Source organism: Saccopteryx bilineata, chromosome 1 (genome assembly GCF_036850765.1).
Source record: "Saccopteryx bilineata isolate mSacBil1 chromosome 1, mSacBil1_pri_phased_curated, whole genome shotgun sequence".
Taxonomy (NCBI): Eukaryota; Metazoa; Chordata; class Mammalia; order Chiroptera; family Emballonuridae; genus Saccopteryx; species Saccopteryx bilineata.
In genome coordinates this window covers 362,062,578-362,083,930 of record NC_089490.1, presented here as the reverse complement: position 1 = coordinate 362,083,930, position 21,353 = coordinate 362,062,578, and the positions used below count along the sequence as shown (strand labels likewise).

At 46.0% G+C, this 21,353-nt stretch overlaps 1 protein-coding gene across 1 annotated transcript in view; it reads right to left on the bottom strand.

Moving 5' to 3' along the window:
• The window catches only part of INSC (INSC spindle orientation adaptor protein), a 135,753-nt gene that overhangs the window by 66,047 nt on the left and 48,353 nt on the right, over positions 1-21,353 (bottom strand). The window contains exons 3-5 of the mRNA XM_066253852.1: positions 7,942-8,287; positions 6,944-6,996; positions 5,698-5,821 (exon numbers count right to left, since the gene is read on the bottom strand). Coding sequence (XP_066109949.1) covers positions 5,698-5,821; positions 6,944-6,996; positions 7,942-8,287 — 523 coding nt within the window. The remainder of the gene's footprint in view (positions 1-5,697; positions 5,822-6,943; positions 6,997-7,941; positions 8,288-21,353) is intronic.

Here is a 21,353-nt window from a genome sequence, read left to right as displayed (position 1 = left end):
ATTTGAGACCAGTTGGAGATGGGAGGGATGAGATAAACTGAAAACTTTAATAACTTTCTCTCCAACACCTCTCTCTCTCTCTCTCTCTCTCTCTTTCTCTCTCTCTGTCCCTCACTCCCCTCCCCCCCCCACCCTCCACCTGTATATCTGAATTCAGAAAACCCCCACACTGGGCAAAAGCCACAACTTTCAGTGCCTTTTTTTTTTTAACAGAAATATGTGTAAAACAACTCATGGAGGCCTGAGGGTTTTATGGTTCGTGAATGAAAGTTCTCCTTTGTAGATCCCCCACTCACATTCCCAGGTCTCTGCACAGCCAGGAAAGCACGGTAGGATTTGGGATGAGTGATGAGTATGGCCTTTCTTTTGGAAAGTAGTAGGAGGACTAATAAAAACTCTGTGTAGTATTGGGAAGGTCATTTTAGGGGAGAAAAAAACCAAATGAAAATTGAAGACCTGGAAATTAATTTCCTTAAAACTACACGTGCTTGCATTTCTCCTGGGAAGTCTCCGGGAGCCCAGAGAGTGCAGTGCCTCTGAAGTGGTTTGAAGACCACTGGCCTAAGTCACTTCCAGGAGCTCAAATCAATGCAGTTGGGGGGAGGGGTGCAGAAGCAACGCATTTAGAGGTGAGCTAGAAATTAAGAAATGCTGGGTGAAACAGAGTGCAAATCAAGCAAGTCCTTTGGAAGGAGTTGCAAAAGGCTGACTGCTTGCGGAAAGATGAAAACTTGTCAAATGTCCTCTAAGACAGTGGTCCCCAACCCCTGGGCCATGGGCCGGTACCGGTCCGTGGGCCATTTGGTACCGGTCCTCAGAGAAAGAATAAATAACTTACATTATTTTTGTTTTATTTATATTTAAGTCTGAATGATGTTTTATTTTTAAAAAATGACCAGATTCCCTCTGTTACATCCATCTAAGACTCACTCTTGACGCTTGTCTTGGTCATGTGATACATTTATCCGTCTCACCCTAAAGGCCGGTCCGTGAAAATATTTTCTGACATTAAACCAGTCCGTGGCCCAAAAAAGATTGGGGACCACTGCTCTAAGAGAAAGGAGACATTTTTCTCCTATATATGGTGAACATCGCACCGCAACTAAGCTATGACGGATGCTTTCCTCCAGTGAACATGTGTTCATCATTCCCTGTGGACTCCGGACAAGGGAAATGAACGGACTGGCAACCTGCTGCAGCTGCAACCAAGATGGTCTCGCCACCTCCCTCTGTCTCCCAAGTACCAGTGAGTATCTGTAAGGATCTGGGCTCCAAGGATGGAGTCCTGGGCCATGTTTCCTGCAGTTCCTGCCCTAAAACTTGAGGACTAGCCTGTTTTCACTTTCTGTGAATGTTGAGGTAGTGCTGTGATAAGATTGTGTGTCCAATGTACTTACTCTTGGGCCCTTAGAAGAAGGTGGGGAAAGATAAATTGAGGAGTCCTGAAGGACCCCCTCCCACTGGAGAGACAGTCTGGACGACATCTGCCCAAGGCAACATGTCTCCCCACACACAATGAGACCCTCCTGGCTGAGATGAGCAGGACAAGGAAATTGAAAAGAATTGTATTAACCTACGAATTTGGGGCTTTGAATTAAGGGTAAAAGGATTCTTTTCTTTTATTTCTTTTACTTTCTTTTCTCCAAGGGAACTTTAAAATGAGATCGGAGACTATATTAAATTTTTGGACATCTTTATATTTCTCATCTGGCAATTATGTTTGGATTATCTTTGTGCTGCCATTTAATCACATTGCAGCCTCTAATTACTTATTTTAGACAACATAGTTGCGCAAAATCTGACGGTGGGGAATAAAACAGGAAAGCAATTTTGAGCTTTAGTTACAAAGCCTCCTTAGAGTTAATTTAATGAACGTAATATTGTGAGTCACTTCCAAGCCTGCTGAGAGCAAAGTCGAAATTACCCACTGTGATTCCAAAAGGTTCTGCAAAGGAGTAGGAGTTGTTATTTGTGGGAAATGGCTTCACAAAGGTGGAAAAGGACTGCTCTGCAGGCAGCAGGCCTCCTCCTCCAGGGGGCTCAGCTACACCCCCGCCTCAGCATAGCCTAATGGGCAAAGCTAATAAGATAATGGGGTGAGAACAGTGAACCACCAAGGAGCAATACTTGACCCTCACCTCTCTTGTTCCCCTAGGTTGGGATTTCAGCAACACCGTCTCTGCTGGCTTCACTCCCTCCCCTCCATGTCACCATGCTGGGACGGGAGGGAAGAGTGAGTGAGTTTTAGAAGGAAGAACTGAGTATGCTCGGCTTGGTGCCCCCCCCCCTCTTCTCTGACATAGTGTCCCTCTGGTTTGACCTTTGTCACAGGATATGTGTTTGCCCCTCAGGTGAGGCCTGGGGCTGTCCAGCTCTGTCTGGGCCAAGAAGGGGAAATTTAGCTATAAGATAAAGTACTAACAAGCTCATTTAGCCACAGAGAAGAAAAAAAAACCATTCCCCAGTTAGTTTTATTAGCATAAAGCAGTTACTTTAAAAAGAAAAATGGATCGGTGGGATGAAGGGATGAGTGAGTATAACATCTATCCACGGGAAGCTGAGTCAGGGATTCCATGGAGAGTCCCCTAGAAGTCATTTTCAAGTAAATTCGTTCCTGTAAGTCAAGTCCGCTCCCCTTGCCTCCCACGCGGCTAATCCTTTATTCCCAAACGGATGAGTTATCAGTACTCACAAATTTCCCATTAGTGACTCCTAACAGTTAAGCCTTAAAATTTAGCATGCCCACCAAATAGTTAAACTATCATAATAAGCAATTAATTAGGTGATTATGAGTTCTTTTAGCAAAGCTTGCTATTGGTTTCTAGTGAAGAAGTCAGTTAACACATTCAGAAAAGTGCCACCAAATACTCATGTGTTGTCTCATTTAGTCCTCACAACGACCCTCTGTAGAGAAAAGGAAACTGAGGATGAGAGAAATTAAGTAATTTGCCCAAATTTGCATGGCCAGGATTTGAATGCTGATATGCTTCCAAACTCCATGATCAGTTCACAACCCCACAATGCCCACATTTACAGAACTGCATGCTGCCAAGATGGAAGTCTAACCTCCATCTACTGCCAATCTCTTCCCAGACATGACTTGCCCATCGCGGTGATGGGGAGCTCCTAACGTGGCCCTTTCCATTATGGGCCACCCTATTGCTTCACAAACCCCTTTTTACATGGAATATCTTGTAAATTCACTCCACTGGCCTGAGATCCTTCTGCCTTTTGGGCTTCAAAGCACAGAACTTGGAAGTAGCAGAGTGTCTGTCCTTAGAGTAGACATCCCCTTACTCCTCCACTTACTCCCTCATATACATTGGTCATCAGTACTACCTCATTCTTCCAGGAACCTCTGAGCACAATCATTGCCAATGACACATCCAGGGTCTGGAACTGGACATAACATTTCAAGATAGACCAGGCCAGTGCAGAGCAGTGCTAGACTATCACTGTCCTCATTGTAAGCACCGTTCTACCGTGTGTTCTTGGGGGCTGAGGAAGGGTGTGGGAGAGTAGGAAGAGCACTGTTCTGCTGTTCAGGAGCCTACACGGCTTCTTGGTGCAACAAAAAGTGTTTCCCAAATTGCATTTTCTGAAACACTAGCTTCCCAGAATAAGTGAGTAAGTGCTTGCTTGCTTTTTTGTGTGTGTGAGAGAGAGACAGGGGGAGGGACAGACAGGGACAGACAGACAGGAAGGGAGAGAGATAAAAAGCATCAATTTGTGGTTGTGGCACCTTAGTTGTTCATTGATTGCTTTCTCATATGTGCCTTGACTGGGGGCTCCAGCAGAGCGAGTGATCCTTTGCTCAAGCCAGCAACCTTGGCTTCAAGCCAGTGACCTTTGGGCTCAAGCCAGCCACCATGAAGTCATATCTATGACCCCATGCTCAAGCTAGTGACACTGCACTTAAGCCAGTGAGCTCGTACGCAAGCCATTGAGCCCACACTCAAGCCAGTGACCTCAGGGTTTTGAGCCTGGGTCTTCAGCATCCCAGGCCGATGCTCTAGCCACTGCTCTCAGAGAGAGCAGGCAATAAGTGCTTTTTAAGAATAAAAGTTTTATTCTCTTTTATGTAGGTTGGAATATACTGCTTACTATTTATTCATTAGTAAATCTTTATTGAGTGCCTACTATGTGTTGCCAGGTACTATTCTAGTCACTAGATATACATCCAGGGAAAAAATATACTAAAATCCTTATAAATAGTCCAAAAGGCACAAGTAAGCTTTTTGCAGCCCATGGAGAATTCTATGACCTACAGCATCAAAAACCACCCTACCCTTGCCCCTTAGTAAAAGAGCTAATGACTACTTCCATGTCCATCTGGCTTCTGTTGACAACCTAATATAATGCTTCCACTTCAGCCTTTTCCGTTGCACCTGGTACTTCCAGATGAAGGAGCACCCAAAGAATGGCATAAGAAGCTGCAGTGGCACCTGTGCCCCCACTCAGAGATTCCTCCAGGCTCCCCTCCTGCCCACCACTAACTTAGAGATCATCACTCATCACTCCCTTGATTTCTTAACCCATTTTGACCCCCATGTTCCACTGGGTCCCTCTGGGATGTAATGGTTCATTTTGGAACACTGACCCCAGCTTGAACCACCGCCGGTCCCTACATGTGATGGTCAGCATTGCTCATCAGTTCTAAATGACAGCCCCAGCACCCCTGCTCTGACCCTTCCTGCTCCTTGTCCCAGACTCTCAAGACGGGGACAGCGGCCTTTGCAGACCCTCCTGGGTTAGGAGGATGAGACTGCGTGGGGCCAGCAGCTCCGATTGTAGGTGAGCTGGGCCAGAAGGGCTCGGGCCCGTGCGAAACGAGCCAGACGCTGGAAGGAGAGGGAGCAGAGTCTGGCCTCGGCAGCAGAAAGGCCGTGTTTGGAGAAAAGCCGATATGGAGAGAGATTCATTATTTGTGGAAGGCTTTTATTTGGCGGTGGGAAAAGAATGGCAAATATGTAACACAATATTTCTGTAACTATAAATAACATGTAAATACCTTTCCTAATGAAAACCTTATGGAATCTGCTTTTCTGGAAGGCTTTTGAAATAGGAAAAGGCAATAGAGAGAAATAACATGTACTTAACCCGTACTGTGCAGTAAGCAGTTCCCATATGTTGTTTGCTCGGTCTTCCCACTATCCTTCCGGGGGAGGGTGCACTCTATGGAGGAGGGAAATGAGGCCCAGAGGTGGAGGAACTCAGCCGAGGTTCCATGGTGAACCACGGGTTGAAAGTAGATCTGTCAGGCTCCAGAACCCTCACTCTTTCTGGAAACAAGCTTGCCTAGAGGCTGGGGCTGGACTAAATGATGTTTCTTGATTCTTCTCTATTGCCAGAATTCCCAAAATCAGTTTGTTTTCTTCAGGTGCTTTAAGTCTTTCAGGATGATTTGGGGAGGTAAGAGCAATTCTGTAAGTGCAACTGAAGGATGTCAGAATCTGCCCCAGCTTTGCTGTGTGACCTTGGGTAAGTCTCATCTCTCCTCGGCTGCCTGAGAGGCAAGGTTGAGTTAACCTCTGGGAAATCTCTGCTCAACCTGACAATCCTGTCTTTCATGTGCTGGAGTTCACTTGGGTGATCTAAGGAGTATGTCCCCCAAGAAAGGCTACTTCAGAGCTTCCCCCAGCCTGACCCAATATCTCTGCCCACCCCGCCCCCCTCTGCAGCCCAGCCTGCACTGACCTGTACCTCCCGGGTCAAGGCGAGCTCCAGCAGCTGGCCGAAGTGCTGGCCCAGTGTGCTCAAGGTCTCACTCACACAGGCCTTCATTGACTTCAGGACATGCTCATTCTCAACCTGGAGGCACCTGGGGGAAATCAAACATGCGGTGGGCCACTGGAAGGGGCGGGCAGTCAGCTCAGAGGGTGGCAGGGGCTTGATGTGGACCTGCCACAGGCCTGGTGGCGGTACATGTGACCTGGGAGAACACATTGGTTTCTGGAGGTCAGAGATGGAACGTTCCATATATGGCTCATCGCTTGGCCTCCTAGTGTTCATTAAGCACTGGCCTGAGATGGGAGTAAAGAGTCCACATCACCAGGAAGGAAGGCCACCAGAAAGCTGCCAAATCCTACCGCTGGGCCTCTCCCCAGGAGAATCCACCATTATTGCAGCCCGGGTCTAAGGATGGGGGGCAGGGGTCCCAGAGGAAGTCCTGGAGCACCAGCTTTGCAGGTGCTCACCCAAAGGTGTATGGAATGGTCATGCAATGTGCAGAAAGGGGCCTTGACCATTTTTACCCCAGATAGGAAAACTTCTGGGGATCAGGCTCAAATATATCCCTCTTGCTTGAGAATGTTCCACACTGGAAGTCTAAAGACCTCATGGGGGCCTAGGGGGATGCCAAGTTCCAAATTTTTCTCCCAGGGTATGGGGGCTGGAAGGGGTGAGAGAGAGTGCCAACATATAAGTGGGTGTGTGTGCCCATGTGAGGTCGAGTGTGTGCATGTGTCTGAGTGTAAATGATGTATGTGTATGTGTGTGTGATACAGAGAAGAGGGTGTGAGCGCATTTCTGTGATTGCATGAGTGTGTGTTTATGTAGTGGATGTGAGACAGTGAGTGTCTGTGAAATCCTTGTCTATGTGCATATGAGCATAAGGGTGTGAGTGTCTGCTTTCACCTTGCCTTGACTTTGGGGGTCAGGGGGATGTCCCAAAGCTGTGGGAAACCTATTCCTTGTCACCAACCCTTAAGAATCCTTTCTTCCCATGCCCAGGCCTCTCTCTTCTCTGCCTTTTAAATTCTCTCTAAGGCCTGAAAATGGGGCAGAAAATCACAAGGGAGTCTTTCAATTTTGCTGATAAAACTCAGCAAAAGGACACTCTCAAACCACCCGCAGCCCCCTCCTCTCCCACCGTCCCTCTGGGCAAAGATGCCAGCCCCTTCCATCGTCTGAGGGCAGGTCAGCAGACCCTGTCCAGATTTACCTCTCTGTGACTGCTGAGAGCTCTGAGCATTTCTCCATTAGCAGCTTCTCAATCTGTAGAAAAGTAGATCAACTTGATTTAATTCAATAAGCATTGATTGAGGACCAACTGTTGGGCTGCGCCCTCTGGGAACTTAAAGACCAAGAATCAAATCCTCTGATTTGGGAAACAGGCACATAACTATAATACAGTGTGCTATGGCAAAAGAGATCATCATCAGTTGCTTGGGGAAGCTCTAAAATAGGAAACTGAACAATTAGTTATGCCTGGGAATCTGAGAAGCTCCAGAGAGGAAGAGCTTCCAAGTATGAATAGAAGTTGACTGTCTGCAAAGTGAAACAAGGAAAGGATGAAGCACTAAGGTGAAAAGTAAATGTCACAGAAAAGAGAAATAAGAAGGGGGTCGTTCAATGGTTCACTTTGGGCTTGGAGAAGATTCAAAGTCACGGGCTTTGGAATCAGAAAGGCTTAGGTGGAATCCACTTTCTGCATAAGTTATTTACTCTCTCTGAGTTTTTGTTACGTCATCTATAAAGTGAGGGCAATAATACTAGCTAATATTTTTAATCAACTGTTTTTACTGTTTTACACAGTATAACTCAGTCCTCACAACAGTTCTGTGAAATAAATATTAATATATTCATTAGAATGCTAGCACTGGGGCACAGAGAAGTTAAGTAACTTGCCAACGTCACACAGCAGAGCTGGCATTTGAACCCAGGCAGTCTGACATTAGAGTGCGTACATTTAACCATTGCACAACCTCTCATAGTGGTTATATCTGCTTCAGAGGCCGTGCAGGTTAAATGAGATGTGTGTAAAATGGCCTAGTACAATTTCTAGCATAGAATACATACTCAGTGAAGGTCCTTACTGTCTTCCTTGCTTTCCTAGAAGAGAAAGGAGGTCCTTGGGGCAAGAAGAGTTCAGATATCACACAATTTAGACTCATTCTTCTAGAAGGCATGCCCACCCACTCCCAACCCAGAGCAACTGACCTGGCCCATCTCCTGTGAGGAGCTCCTGCTGACAGCACTGTACTCGCTGACCATGGAGCGGGCGTGGCAGGTCAGACGCACGCTCATGCTGTGGACGCGTGCCCAGCGGTCCTGGGCCAGCTTCTGCCCGATCCTGCGCAGCTCGGTGCTGATGACCCAGCCCCGCTTGAGCAGCAGCTGCAGGGGGTCCCCAGGGCCAGGGCCACCAGCCAGGATGAGGTCACCTTGTGTATCCTCCTCCAGGCTGATGGGCTTCGCCTGTAGGACGCACATGCACTCACACTCGGTCATGAGCTTCAGGTCCTCCATCCAGCGCTGGACCGAGTCCACCTGCATGAGGTGCAGCCTGCAGCCGGGGAACAGCACCATGATAGCTGTCAACACTCCACACTTCCCAAAGGTTTGAATCCCAAGCCTCCTGATGTTTACTGAACACCTATGTATGTGCTCATCACTGTTTCTTGTCTTCACTTACCTTAATCCTTTTATTTCTCATTATATCCACCTTACAGATAATAAGACGGAGGCCTAGAAGTTGTGGGGGCCAATGACCAGACTAACAGCAGGCAATAAGTCTGCAGAGCAGCACATGATCTTTGCAACAAAGGAAACTGGAAATAGTGTAAATATCAAATATTAGTTATGTTAAGTAAGCTATGGCCCAGCTTCTTGGTTATATCATGTGCACTTGTTTAAAATAATCCTTTCCAAAAGTTTAGAGCAAAGAAAAAAGTGTGTACTAATAAAATGGGGAAAATAGTATGCAAGACTGTAGACACAATTGTAATTATGTTAAAAAGCTATGTCTGGCCTGACGGATGGCGGCACAATGGATAGAACATCGACCTGGGATGGTGAGGTCCCTGGTTGGAAACCCCAAGGTCTTGAGTTCAGGCTCATTCAGATTGAGTTCACGTTCGCCAGCTTGAGAGTAGGACTGCCAGCTTGAGCACAAGATCATTAACATGATCCCATGGTCTCTGGCTTGAGCCCAAGATCACTGGCTTGAGCAAGGGGTCACTGGCTCAGCTGGAGCCCCCTAGTCAAGGCACATAAGAGAAGCAATCAATGAGCAACTAAAGTGCCTCAACTACAGATTGATGCTTCTCATCTCTCTCCTCCCTCACCCTTTCCCTTCCTGTCTCTCTCTCTCTCCCTCTTTCTCTCTCAAATTAATGATAATAAATTTTTTTTTTTAAAAAAGCTATGCCTAGAAAAAATACTTAAAGGGAAGATTAAAATGCTAGTGGTTCTTCATGAGTGGTGAAACTGAGACTTTTTAATTTTTTCAACTTTTCCTTAATTTCTAAATTTTCCATCGGAAGCATGCATATTACTTTTTTAATGAAACAAAATTAACTCTTTTTAGTACAGTAACATGAGACCGTAGATTAAATCCCAAGATCCCTATTGAATATAATTCACTCTGAAATTCACTTAGTCAGATAAAAGTTCAGTAATAACATCATTAATGAAGTATTGAACATTTGTTGAGGGCCTCACATTTAATATCATTTAAATGTCAGGCGCTGCGGGAATAGTGAGACGAACATGCCAAGCCTTCACTCTCTTGGAGCTTTTGATCTGCCTGAAGAATCAAGACAAAGTAGTGAGAAATTTTAAAATGAAAGATGTCAGTATCATTTGAAGATTACAACAAAAGATGTGCACAGTTCATCAGTCAGGCTGGGCTCGAGCCCCTGGGTCTTTGGCTCACAGCAATCCTCTAGTATTTCTGTTGCTAACCTTGCTGGCCTCAAGCCATTCTCCAGCTGCCATCCTTTTACACTTATTCCAAAAATATGTATTTGGTGCCTACTATGTGCCAAGTACTGTTCTAAGTAAGACTGGGGCTATAACAGCAAACAGGTAGATAAAAATGACTTCCCTTGTGAAGGTTACATTCAAGTGCGATGACAGTGAACTCTCAAAGTCGTTTGCAGAATGAAGAAACAATGCATGTAGTATGCTGGAGGTGGTAAGTCCTATGAAGGATGAGAGAAAGGAAAGAAGGAGAGAGAGTGCTGGGAGTGGGCGGGACAGTAGGCGTGGCTATTTAAAATAAGTGGATCAGAGAAGGCTCACTGAAAAAGGGACATCTGGGCCAAGACTTGGAGGACATGAGGGAGTGAGCTACATAAATACCTGGGGGCCGATCTCTTCAGGGAGAGGGAACATCAAGTGCAAAGGCGCTGGTGCACACGTGTCCTTGAGATGGGCGAGGAACAGCAAGGGTACCAGAGTCACCAGGCAGAGAGCGGGATAGAGGACGGGAGGTGAGGGAGGTGGAAGGTGGGCGGGGAAGAGGCAGCTGCTGTAAGGCTGCGGAGGACCAGCTGAGGATGTGTTTTTTTATTCTGAGTCCAGACAGCGCACAGAGGGCACTGATGAGGCCAGCTAAGTGAGGCAAATGTATCAGACTGAACTAAAATTATAAAGGCATACTCCAGTAATCACGGTTAAAATGATACCTTCATATTTACTGTTAATAATTGAGAATGAGCAGGACTTTCTGAACGATCTGTTTGTTTGGCTTTTAAATGTAATTTTTAACCAGAAAGCTTATAATGCTTAACCAGGAAAATTGTACACATGGTTTCTATAGCAAATTGCCTTTCAAATTGTTAAAAGCAAAAACTCACCAATGACCTTTCTCACTCTCCCTTCCTAAAAATAGCTACTACATTATATATATTATATATATATTATATATATATAATATATATAATGAGAGAGAGAGAGTTACCTGAAATCACAGTGCCCTGGTGCCCAGTCTATCTTTATGAATTCATATATAATTTTACATAAGTGGGAACATATAGTATATATTGTCATTCCCTGTGTGCCCACCACCGCTTTCTCCTGCATAAGTCAAAACTCCTGAGGCTCAGATCGAGGACTTCCGAGATCAGGCCCCAGCCTCCCTTCCCACCCCTCTCCTTTCCCCTCTTCCCAACTCTTAGCACTCCGGCCAGAAACACACGCTACACTGCAGGCACTCCCCTCTCCCCTATTTCCCAACACCACCACTCTCCTTTACAAAGCCCGGTGGCCTTACACAGGCGGTTCTTCTCTCCAATAGAATTTCCTTTCCTTCTTCTCTTCCTGGCAAGCTCCTACTCATTCTGCAAAACCCCATTCTAACGTTACTTTCTTTGAAAAGCCTGCCAGAGCTCCCCAGGGCCCCCGTACCTCTTCATATATCCTCCAGTGGAGCACTAGTAACACGCTATTGTAATCGGTGTGTTTGTATGAAACCCTCCAGGTCCTATGAGGAACAAGCCCTCATATTTGGTTTCTTGCCAGTGCCTGATGTACACTAGCTACTCAGTAAATGTAAGCCAGTGAGTAGGTGGCGGAGTGGAAGGCATTTAATGCTGTTTGCCTGCAGAAGACTCGCTATGCCTCCACCACTCAGGTTACCCAGAGAGCACCTACCCCAAGTCCACAGGATTGAAAAGGGGATCTAGAAAATGGAAAAACAGATATGATCATCATGTTCTACAGATAGAGCACTGGGAGACAAACCGATCTAGGGGTTTTCAAAGGCAACAGATAAACTCGTCACTCACGCACTGACTCATTCACGGCATAAACACTTTGCAGTGGGCATCTGTTGTTCTGGCTTCCCAGCATCCTTCCTCCTCCTTCTGTCAATAGCAAAGACAAGCTCCATTTAGCTTCCTCCCAGGGTGGCAACCTGAGCCTCATCTTTTGCGTTCTCTTTGTAAAAGGTTTCTCCTTTCAAATATAGAAATGGCCCTGCAGGGGTCGTGTCTGTGCTGTGAAAATGTCCCCAGCCATAGCTGCTGGCTGATCCATGGGTGGGCTCCTGAGCCAAGCTGCACTCATCCAACCCCCTCTCCTCAAACTGTGAAACTGAAAATTTAGAAATACAGAGACTGCAGTTGCTCAACATAGGTCACATTCGTGACAGCAACTTCAATTAGGGACTAAAGAATAAATCCGAGAGTTCATTTCTATTGTTTGTAATAAGGAGAACTTTTTCTAAAACCCAAGTAGACAAATAACTGAGAAGAGTTGAGTCCATGCTGCACCTTTGAGAAAGGCTTTCTGGAAAGTCAAAGGAGGGAGCTGTCCCTACGAGTGGGAAGACAGGGTGAGGGGCTTGGAGGAGGTGGCTGGAGAGCTGAGTAGGGTTTGGACACATGGAGACAGTGGGAGGGTATTCCAGGTTGGGGAAGACAACGGGACAGTGAGTAGGTCAGTTGGGCTGAGTTATAAATTCTGGAAAAGAGGGAGCAGTGAGAGGAAAAGCGGGAGAGGTGACCCAGGACCCTAATCTTCAGAAGCACTGAGTGCCAGAGTCAGGTTCTGAGATGCTGTTGAAGGGGAACAGGAAAGGGCAACAGAGGTGGGAACTGGTGGGGTTGACTGACTGCTAAGTCACAGCCCTGCACACAGAGGAAACCCACGGTGCCCAGGGAGGCCTGTGAGCACGTCTGCCCAGGGAGGAGCTCCGAGGCCCTCGGGCAGGAGACGTTCGCTCCCCCTTCCTTCTAGCCTGGGTGGGACAGGGCCATGGAAGAGCCGAGCAGCGGAGAAAAGGGAGGCACAGCCACCAGAGGCCTGACTAGATCCCAAAGTCACATTTTGTCATCTCCTCTTCTCCCAACTTGACACGGAGGCATACTTGGTTCTGCTCTGGAAGATCTTTCAAAATTAGAAAGAAAGTGCAATTTCAGATGCCTTGCTAATGAAAGTCCTCAGTGATTTATCACTTTGCTGCAAAGGCAAATGTGGTGACAAAAGCATTCATTTCTCCGGTATCCATGGATTTGTCCCTGTGCGTGTCTGTCCGCAGATACGATTTCATCTGGGTGTGTGTCTGTATTATCTGTATGCCTGAATCTAGGTGGCTGGGTATTAGTCTGTGTTCCTCCACCTGTGCAAATACTCAGAGGAGTGTGTGTTTACAGGTTTTGCATTAGATAAACTCAATTAAGAATAGATAGAAAGGGGCTTGAGCCTGGGTTGGACATAGTGACTCAATTCCCAAAAAAAAAAAAAAAAAAAAGCTTAGAGAGTAAAGGGAAAAATTAACTTTTCAGTGGAGAAAGCTGGCAAACACCCCCTTACCCACGTGATCAAGGTGAACCTCCCCACCCAATAAGCCAGGGGTCCCCAAACTACGGCCCGCGGGCCACATGCGGCCCCCTGAGGCCATTTATCTGGCCCCCACCGCACTCCCGGAAGGGGCACCTCTTTCATTGGTGGTCAGTGAGAGGAGCACATTGACCATCTCATTAGCCAAAAGCAGGCCCATAGTTCCCATTGAAATACTAGTCAGTTTGTTGATTTAAATTTACTTGTTCTTCATTTTAAATATTGTATTTGTTCCCATTTTGTTTTTTTACTTTAAAATAAGATATGTGCAGTGTGCATAGGAATTTGTTCATAGTTTTTTCTTATAGTCCGGCCCTCCAACGGTCTGAGGGACAGTGAACTGGCCCCCTGTGTAAAAAGTTTGGGGACCCCTGCAATAAGTCATGCTGATAGCTGGTACCCCTGCTGTGACATGTGAGAAGGGCACTTCACTTCTGTGGCATTCTTCCCCAAAATACATAACCTCAGTCTCATCTTGGGAGAGACATCAGTGACTCAAACTGAGGAACAGTCTACAAAATACCTGACCACGACTCAAGGTCACCAGGGTCATTACAAAACAAAGGAAAAATGAGACGCTGTCACAGACCAGCATCACAGACTGACTGTAACAGGATATCGGGGATGGAATCCTGAAAGAGAAAAGGACATTCATGACACAACTTGGGGAATTGGAAGTCTGACATTTAGTTAATGATCACGAACCAGTGCCTGTTCCTTCGTCGTGATCAAGGTACCTTGCTTGTGTGAGACATCAACAATCAGGGAAATTGGCGTGGGATGTAGAGGGAACTCTCTGTGCTACCTTCTGTAAATCTAAAACTACTTGTTAAAATCTCTTTTTAAGTTTCTTTAAAAAAACAAATACAGGGTTCAGGGAAGGAGATGGCGTCTAGACGATGGCCCTAAGGAGTTTCTATCCCACTCCCCAAGAAAGAATTTCACTCAGCTTTTTCCTTCCCAGCCGACCACAGGCAGAGATGGGCTGTCTCCTGGGCTTTGTGCCACAGGCCCCAGGGAAGACCTACAGGAAACCAAGCGCCAGTGGCTGGGTAGGTGGACCGGGCTATGGACTATGGAGCCAGGAGGCTCTCATAGAACCTGAAAGTAGAAGAAAAGAGGGTCCCTCAGGTAGGCTAGGGGGCGGAAGTTGTTCTCCCGGGGGAAGAAACGTGGCAAGCCTAGGTGGGTTTGTCTTCCAGTCTCCCCACCACCACCCCTGCCCGTTATCTACCTCAGAGCCTGCGACAGGCGGAATCCCAGGTAAGCCTCTTGGACCTGTGCCTTCTGGGGTTGGCGACCTCAGGGACGCCTCCCTCGGGTAAAGTCAGGCCTTCCCCATCTCATGATGATCCTGCTCCCTCCTTAGCTGCCTGGACAGGCCTTGCACCAGAGCTTCCTGGGGACGGAACAGCCCACTGTGCAAGGGCCTCCGCATCCAGGAGCTTCCGCAGGCCAGGGCTTCCCACCCGCGTTTGGGGGTGGAAAGGCTTGGCTCTGCTATCCGTAATCGATGCGACGGAAGGCCGCCGGCCACTGCTCCTATTTATTTAGTTTTTCCTGTTTCTAAAATTTTTATTGAAATAACATATGTACATAAAAGTGAACAAATCATAATATCAAGTTGCAGCCACAATGAACTTTTATGAGGTCAACCTAGCCTTGTATCCAGGAGCCAGATAAAGAAACGGGATGTGCCAGCTTCCCGAGAGTCCCCTGTGCCCACTTCTGGTCACTCCCCAGCCAGAGCAACCAGCACTCTGACTTCAGACAACATACATTAGTCCTTTGAGTAAGTTTCTTAACCTCTCTGAGCCTCGATTCCTCCATCTGTAAAACAGAGATAATAATAGAACTTTCCACACCGAGTTGATGGGAGAATTAAATTAAATGGTGACTGTGAAGGCCCAGGACATTGCCTGGCACAAAGGAGTGCTCAAAATGTTAGTTCTCTCCGCTGCGCTCCCGCGTGCAGTACTTTGGCACCTGTAATAATAACAGAAACAGTGGCTAGCGTTTATTCAGCACTCACCACGTGTGGCGCACTGTGCTAGGTGCTGAGCATGAATCATTTGATTTACTTCTCAGGACAGTTGCCTGAGTTCAACGCCACCGTTACCCTCAGTTTTGCAGATGAAGAAGCTCGGGCGCAGGGCGGTGACATCACCTGGCAGAAAGTGGGCACTGAGATAGAAAGTTTGGTCTTTCTGACTGGAGTCCGCTCTTCAGCTCTATGATTTACTGCTTCTCGCTCTGCTCATCCGTCAAAAAAAAAGAAAAGAAAAGAAAAGAAAAAAGAAAAGAAAAAGAAAGAGGAGCAGATAGCAAGATGAGGCCACCTTAACACAGGGCGATGGGGAAGACCATTTGCAAGCCAGAATTTCAGGGCAGTGTATGAGCAATAGGAAGAGGAAGGGAAGCCGAGAGCCCCCCGGCTCGCATGGCGGGCAGGCCAGAGCCCCGGGCACCAGAGATGTCAGAACTGCTCTCAGGCCACACCCACTTCTAGCTGTTGAGTGGCAGGAGCCGCTGCCAGGGTGACAACCTCAGAAAATGACGGACAGTGGGCTCCTGCGGGGCAAGAAGAATCTGGTTTTCTTTAAGAATGAGCTAAAACTAACTTGTGTTTCAGAGCTTGTTTAAACAGATACCTCCTCCTCCCCAAGTAGCAACCAAACACATGGAGAAGAATAACCTGGCCCGATGGATGGATACAGCATTGTCCTGAAGAACCGAGCTTGCCGGTTCCATCCCTGGTCAGGGCACGTACAGGAACAGATTGATGTTCCTCTCTCTCTCTCTCTCTCTCTCTCTCTCTTTCTCTCTCTCTTTCTCTCTTCTACTCTAAAACCATTAAAATAAGCATTTAAAGAAAATAAATAAATAAGCTGAGCAGATAAATAAAGCCCTGGATCCCTGTCTTCTCTTAGACCCACTAAGTGTCTAGTCTCCAGCTCCTGTCAAGCAGGCACCTCCCACTTAGCTCCAACGCCAACTCTGACCGAAACAAGGCAGGACATAAGGGGCTTCTGGCCCACCAGCAGGCGGAAGGCAAATGGATTGGGTGTTCAAGGCATCTGTACACCTCCCACCCAGCCTGACATCTCCCGGCATGTTTTGCTCCCAAATTGCCCAAGTTACTACTAAACCATTAAGATAAAAATAAGTTGTGCTTACTTAGATTTTTTTTAAAAAAAAAAGAAAATAGAGAATAGGATGAAACGCAGTTTCAAAGTTGCAGGAAAAGGGAAAGTAGACAAAAGCCACCAGTAATAATAATTAATTTTTATCAGACACTTACAGTGCCCCAAATGGCTGTGCACTAATCACATATATTTACTTTATTGTCATAATAGCCTGATTAAATGCACACTGTTATTATTCCCATTTCACAGGTGAAAATGTAGAGGTGTCGAAAACTTACATGACTTATGAGAGCCAGAACCCCATGCAAGCAGCCTGATTCCAGAGACTGTGCACCTACGGACCACACTCCATAGTTTCTCCACTTGTCTCGCTGCTCCAGCAGATTTTGAGACATTCTCAGTGACAGGCACTGTCTGATTTATCTCAGCATCACTAGCACTCAGCACAGAGTCTGACACAGAGTAGGTATCACTAAATTTTTAATAGAATCAAGTAAATCAGAGACTTCCCGGGACACATCACTGTAAGCCTTGCTACACCAGCTGGCCTGGAGCACAGGAACCCCATGAACTCCTTCCTCTGTTCTGGAACTATATTTCAGGATATGCAGACTCTGTCTTTGGCTGGGATCTCGGGCAAAAACAAACAAACAAAAACAAAACAAAACAGCGAATTCCCTGCACTGTAGTAAAAGTTTGAGAGTTGAGCAAGTAACTAAATCCCACAAAAGACAAAAGAAAAATATTTGTTTTAAATGGAAATACTTGAAGCAAGAATCAGTAGAATAAGAGGCACCTTTTATACAAGTCATTCTGTAAACACTTCAATATTCCACTAAAATAATGCTCTGGCTAAGGTCCAAGTAAAGCTTGGACCCCCAATAACCACTGTGCCATCTCTCAGAACTTACAGGTAAATGGTTTTCTGGTAAGGTGTGAGTATATATACTCAAGCCCTAGGGAAGTGGCTGAAGGGAGAGCTGAGCTCTTCAGGGAAGTGTCTGTCCCCGCATGATACCAGTAACAGACATATAATATTCGCAACCAGTTCAAGGAGGTTTAAACCACTAAGCAGTGTCTCTAGTCAGTCCCTGATCATCCTGATTCAATGAATCACATTTGATGCTAATCATGTGCCAGGCCTTGTGCTGGGGGTCACTGCCAGCCCTTAGAAAGCTCACACAGTCTGGAAGAGACAGACATCAACAAACGGTACCCAACCTCACTTTCATACCAAAATGATGTGCCATGAGTCTCAATTATTCCCAGGCATCCCCAGAGTTCATCTTCTATGTATATCCACTCCCCCCACCAAAGAAAAGACTAGTTCAGTCCACCACAAGGTGGCATTGGATGATCCTGTCATCCTTTCTTCCTTTAACACCCTTACACTGGGCATTACTCTGGCTGCCAGGTCCACTCAGCATGACTGCCTCTCCTGGGTAATGGTATGCTGTCTAGAGTCTGTTAGACATCTTGGGCTGTCTCAGTCACCATATCTCTTACATATACATTTGCTTAGAGTAATCATCCCTGACAGGCAGTATTACATGTGCTAGTGATTATTTGGGCAGTTTTAAGGTAAGAAATCGTATCATCAGAACTCAGTTACTTAAAAGGAAGAGAAATAAGAAAAAATTCTAGAAAGATTGCAGTGGTGGCAGCATCAATTTTTAATCTCTCCAAATCCTCACGTAAAAACTGACAGAATAATTGGATGACAAAAACTGAATAACCCATAGGTAGCATTGACATCAAAACTGGATTGTAAGATATCCCCCAAAACTTCCAAATACAGGCAGGTGGGGACAAGCCATGCACAGCCGCAAGACCTACTTGGTGTCATATGTAGAAGAGGAAGAAGCAGGAAGATGGCATCTGATGAACCTGAGAAAGGAGAACCCCAAAGTAGCCCCTGGGTATTTACTGGAAACCACAGCATGACAATATGAGACTACTCATTGAAACGAGGAGGAGGGTTGAGGAGGAGGGTTGCCTCTCCCATATCAGGTGAGTGCAAGGCATCACCTATGAGCTCTCAGAGCTGATCTAACAGGGATCTCTTCTGCAACCAAGTGCCACACTGAGAAGAAACTTCTGGAAATAGAATCAGACTTCAGCAGGACAAGGACGACAGAGACAAAGCATGTTTGGATCATCAGTGTGAGTGAGGGCTGGGAACAGAGCTAGAAACTTGCAAAAAGCCAAGCACCACACTTCTGAATCCTACGCAAAAACAAAAGATGATGAAGCTCTATGTACTTAGAACAGCTTTTCTACATCCTGCCCCCTCTAAATGTTTGCGTTGGTGGTAATGACACTGGAGAATAATTATTCTAGATAATTAAAAAGATAAAATCAACAGACCTCAGATACTGATTCATATGGATGATGAATGAACATAATCAAAGAGGTGACGCAGACTCTTTTACTTGCAGAGCTGACTGAATAGGAGAAGGAAGTTCGGTAGACAAGATGATGGGTTCAGTTTGGGACATGGTAAGTCTAACAGGCCTGCTGTCTCTTCTTTTGCAGATGTCCAGTTCCTCTCACAGACTGGACCTTCCAAAAATTGCATTCTAAAAGCTTCCAGGTCCTCTCAGCATCCATGCAGAATGGGCAGCTTACATACTCTCACAAGTCCCACCCTGAACGATCTTTCTTTCTCTTTCTTTCTTTCTTTCTTTCTTTCTTTCTTTCTTTCTTTCTTTCATTCATTCAAAGCATTTCTTAGTGCCTACTATGTGCCAGAAACAGCTCTAGCTGCTTGGGATACAGTAGTGAACAAACAACAACAGAAAATTCCAGCTCCTGTGAAGGGCACATTCTCGCAAGGCAAAACAGTCAATAATAATAAATATAATAAATGTAAAAGTATGTAGAATATTAAAACCCAATAATGTCTATTAAAAAGTCAAGATAGAATAAGTGAGGACAAGATTGTTCTGGTGAGAGGCAGAAAGGTAATTGCCATTTTAAATAAGTTGTCAGGGTGGGACTCTTTGGGAAGGTAAGACTTGAGCAAACACTTCAAAGAGGTTAGAGAATCAACTAAGCTGAAATATGGGACTGGGCACTCCCTGAAGAGGAAACAGACAGTGCAAAGGCTCTCGGTGGGGGTGTGCCTGGTTTGTTTGACCAACAGTATGCAGAGAACAAGGGAAAGATTAGTAGAAGTGCACTCGGAGAAGGCATTGGGATCATGTAGGACCTTGGAAGCCATTGCAAGAACTCTGGGTTTCACACTAAATAAACAGAAGAATTTCTTCCCAAGTTATCTGAGGAAACTTGTCACAGGATGTCAGCTGAGTCCACCTTGCTCCAACATTTCTCTATAGTCCAACCTGGAAGGCTCCCTCACTTAGGGCTTTATAAAAACAAGTAGATTAATTTAGAATGCCTTAACCTTTGCTATGCAGTGAATTATAAACTGTTTACTAAACAACTAATTTAGGCATAATTATTTATGCAACAAGCTATAAATAATTTACAGTGTGGTTAGGGTATTGACTTCCAGTCCCTCCTCACTGAGGCCCGGGTGAAGCCCCAGCCTGTTGTGACAAAAGGAAATGTTGCTTCTCTGATCTTGTTCGAGCCTTCCCATGTCCTCATTGCCCTGTTTCTAATCCTCTTCTCAGTTCCCACGCTGAGCTGCCTCAGCACAGGCCTTTCTGTGCATCATGGCTTTTGTGTAAGAAGCAGACGCTTCTCCATCTCTAACTCCAAGTTTACATGTGAGCTGTGGAGTGCTCACAGTGTGGTATAGTGTTGGACAGCTCACAGCAGCCCTTTTCTCATTTGCAGCTGACCTATCTGTGCAATGCCGGAACCAGAAAGGAGGCTTTCTCTCCTTCAGTGGATTCTGCAAAATTCCTCCTGCATCTAACTATCACCCTGGGGATGGCTTCTTTCCCTCTGTGATCCTGTGTTCTCTGCCTTCTTCTGCACTGACCCTCTGCTTCGAAAGAGTTTTCAGATTGTTACCTAGAAATACCCAATCTAACATGATAGGAGGTTGATCTTACATTTCAGAATATCCCCAGGAATGCTGGGGAAGGGGCCACGGAGCCCACCATACACCTCTGAGCTAATAACTGGGAGTAACTTGTGCAGGGGCATGTATAATATCACTTTGTCCCACCCATTTCTTCAGGTTATGGCCTTCTGTCAATATATAGAAGGGTTTGAAGGTAGAGAAGAGGTTTGACCACTCTAAAAATTCAACTGAAAAAATCTAGCATACTTTTAAGCATGCTATAAAGATAACTTTATTGAGTACTTCCTGTGTGCCAGGAACATAGCAAGTGCTTGCATATACAATATCTATCTTGTATTCACAGCAAGATTATTTATTTAGCAAGAGAGATAGAGATGGTGGGGCAGACAGACAGGGACAGACAGACAGGAAGGTAGAGAGATGAGAAGCATAAACCCATAGTTGCAGCACTTTAGTTGTTCATTGACTGCTTTTTCACACATGCCTTGATGGGGGGACAGGCCACAACCAAGCCAGTGACCCCTTGCTGAAGCCAGTGACCTTGAGCTCAAGCCAGTGACCTTGTGCTTCAAGCCAGCAACCGTGGGATCATGTGTATGATCCCATGCTCAGGCTGGTGAGCCCACACTCAAGCCGTGACCTCAGGGTTTCAAAACTGTGTACTCAGAATCCCAGGTTGATGCTCTATCCACTGCACCATCTCCTGGTCAGGCAAGACTATTTATTATCCCCACCTTACAGAGAGGAATCACTGAGGCTCAGAGAGATGCCTACAGCTAGTTGATGGCAGAACCTAGACCTCAATGCAAGTCTGCCTGACTCCAGAACCCTCACCATCTCCCCCGTCTGTCAGCATCCTGAGAGAGCAGGTTGTTGCTTATTTCATAAAGCCAAGGAACATGAATTTGGCCCCAGGTAACTGTTTCTAGTCCAATGAACCAGTATATACATTTGACATCTGCCTCCTCTCAATGACTCAGAGCTCATCAACTTAAGTCTGTCAAACAGTGGTGTTTTAGATGCCCTCAGAGAGAGCAGCAGCACTGTTAACATTTCTCTATTAATGCAGGGATGACTCATTTTTAACCTCTAAGAAGGATGCAGGTATGCGTATGCATTGCCAATATTCACGTGGGAACCAG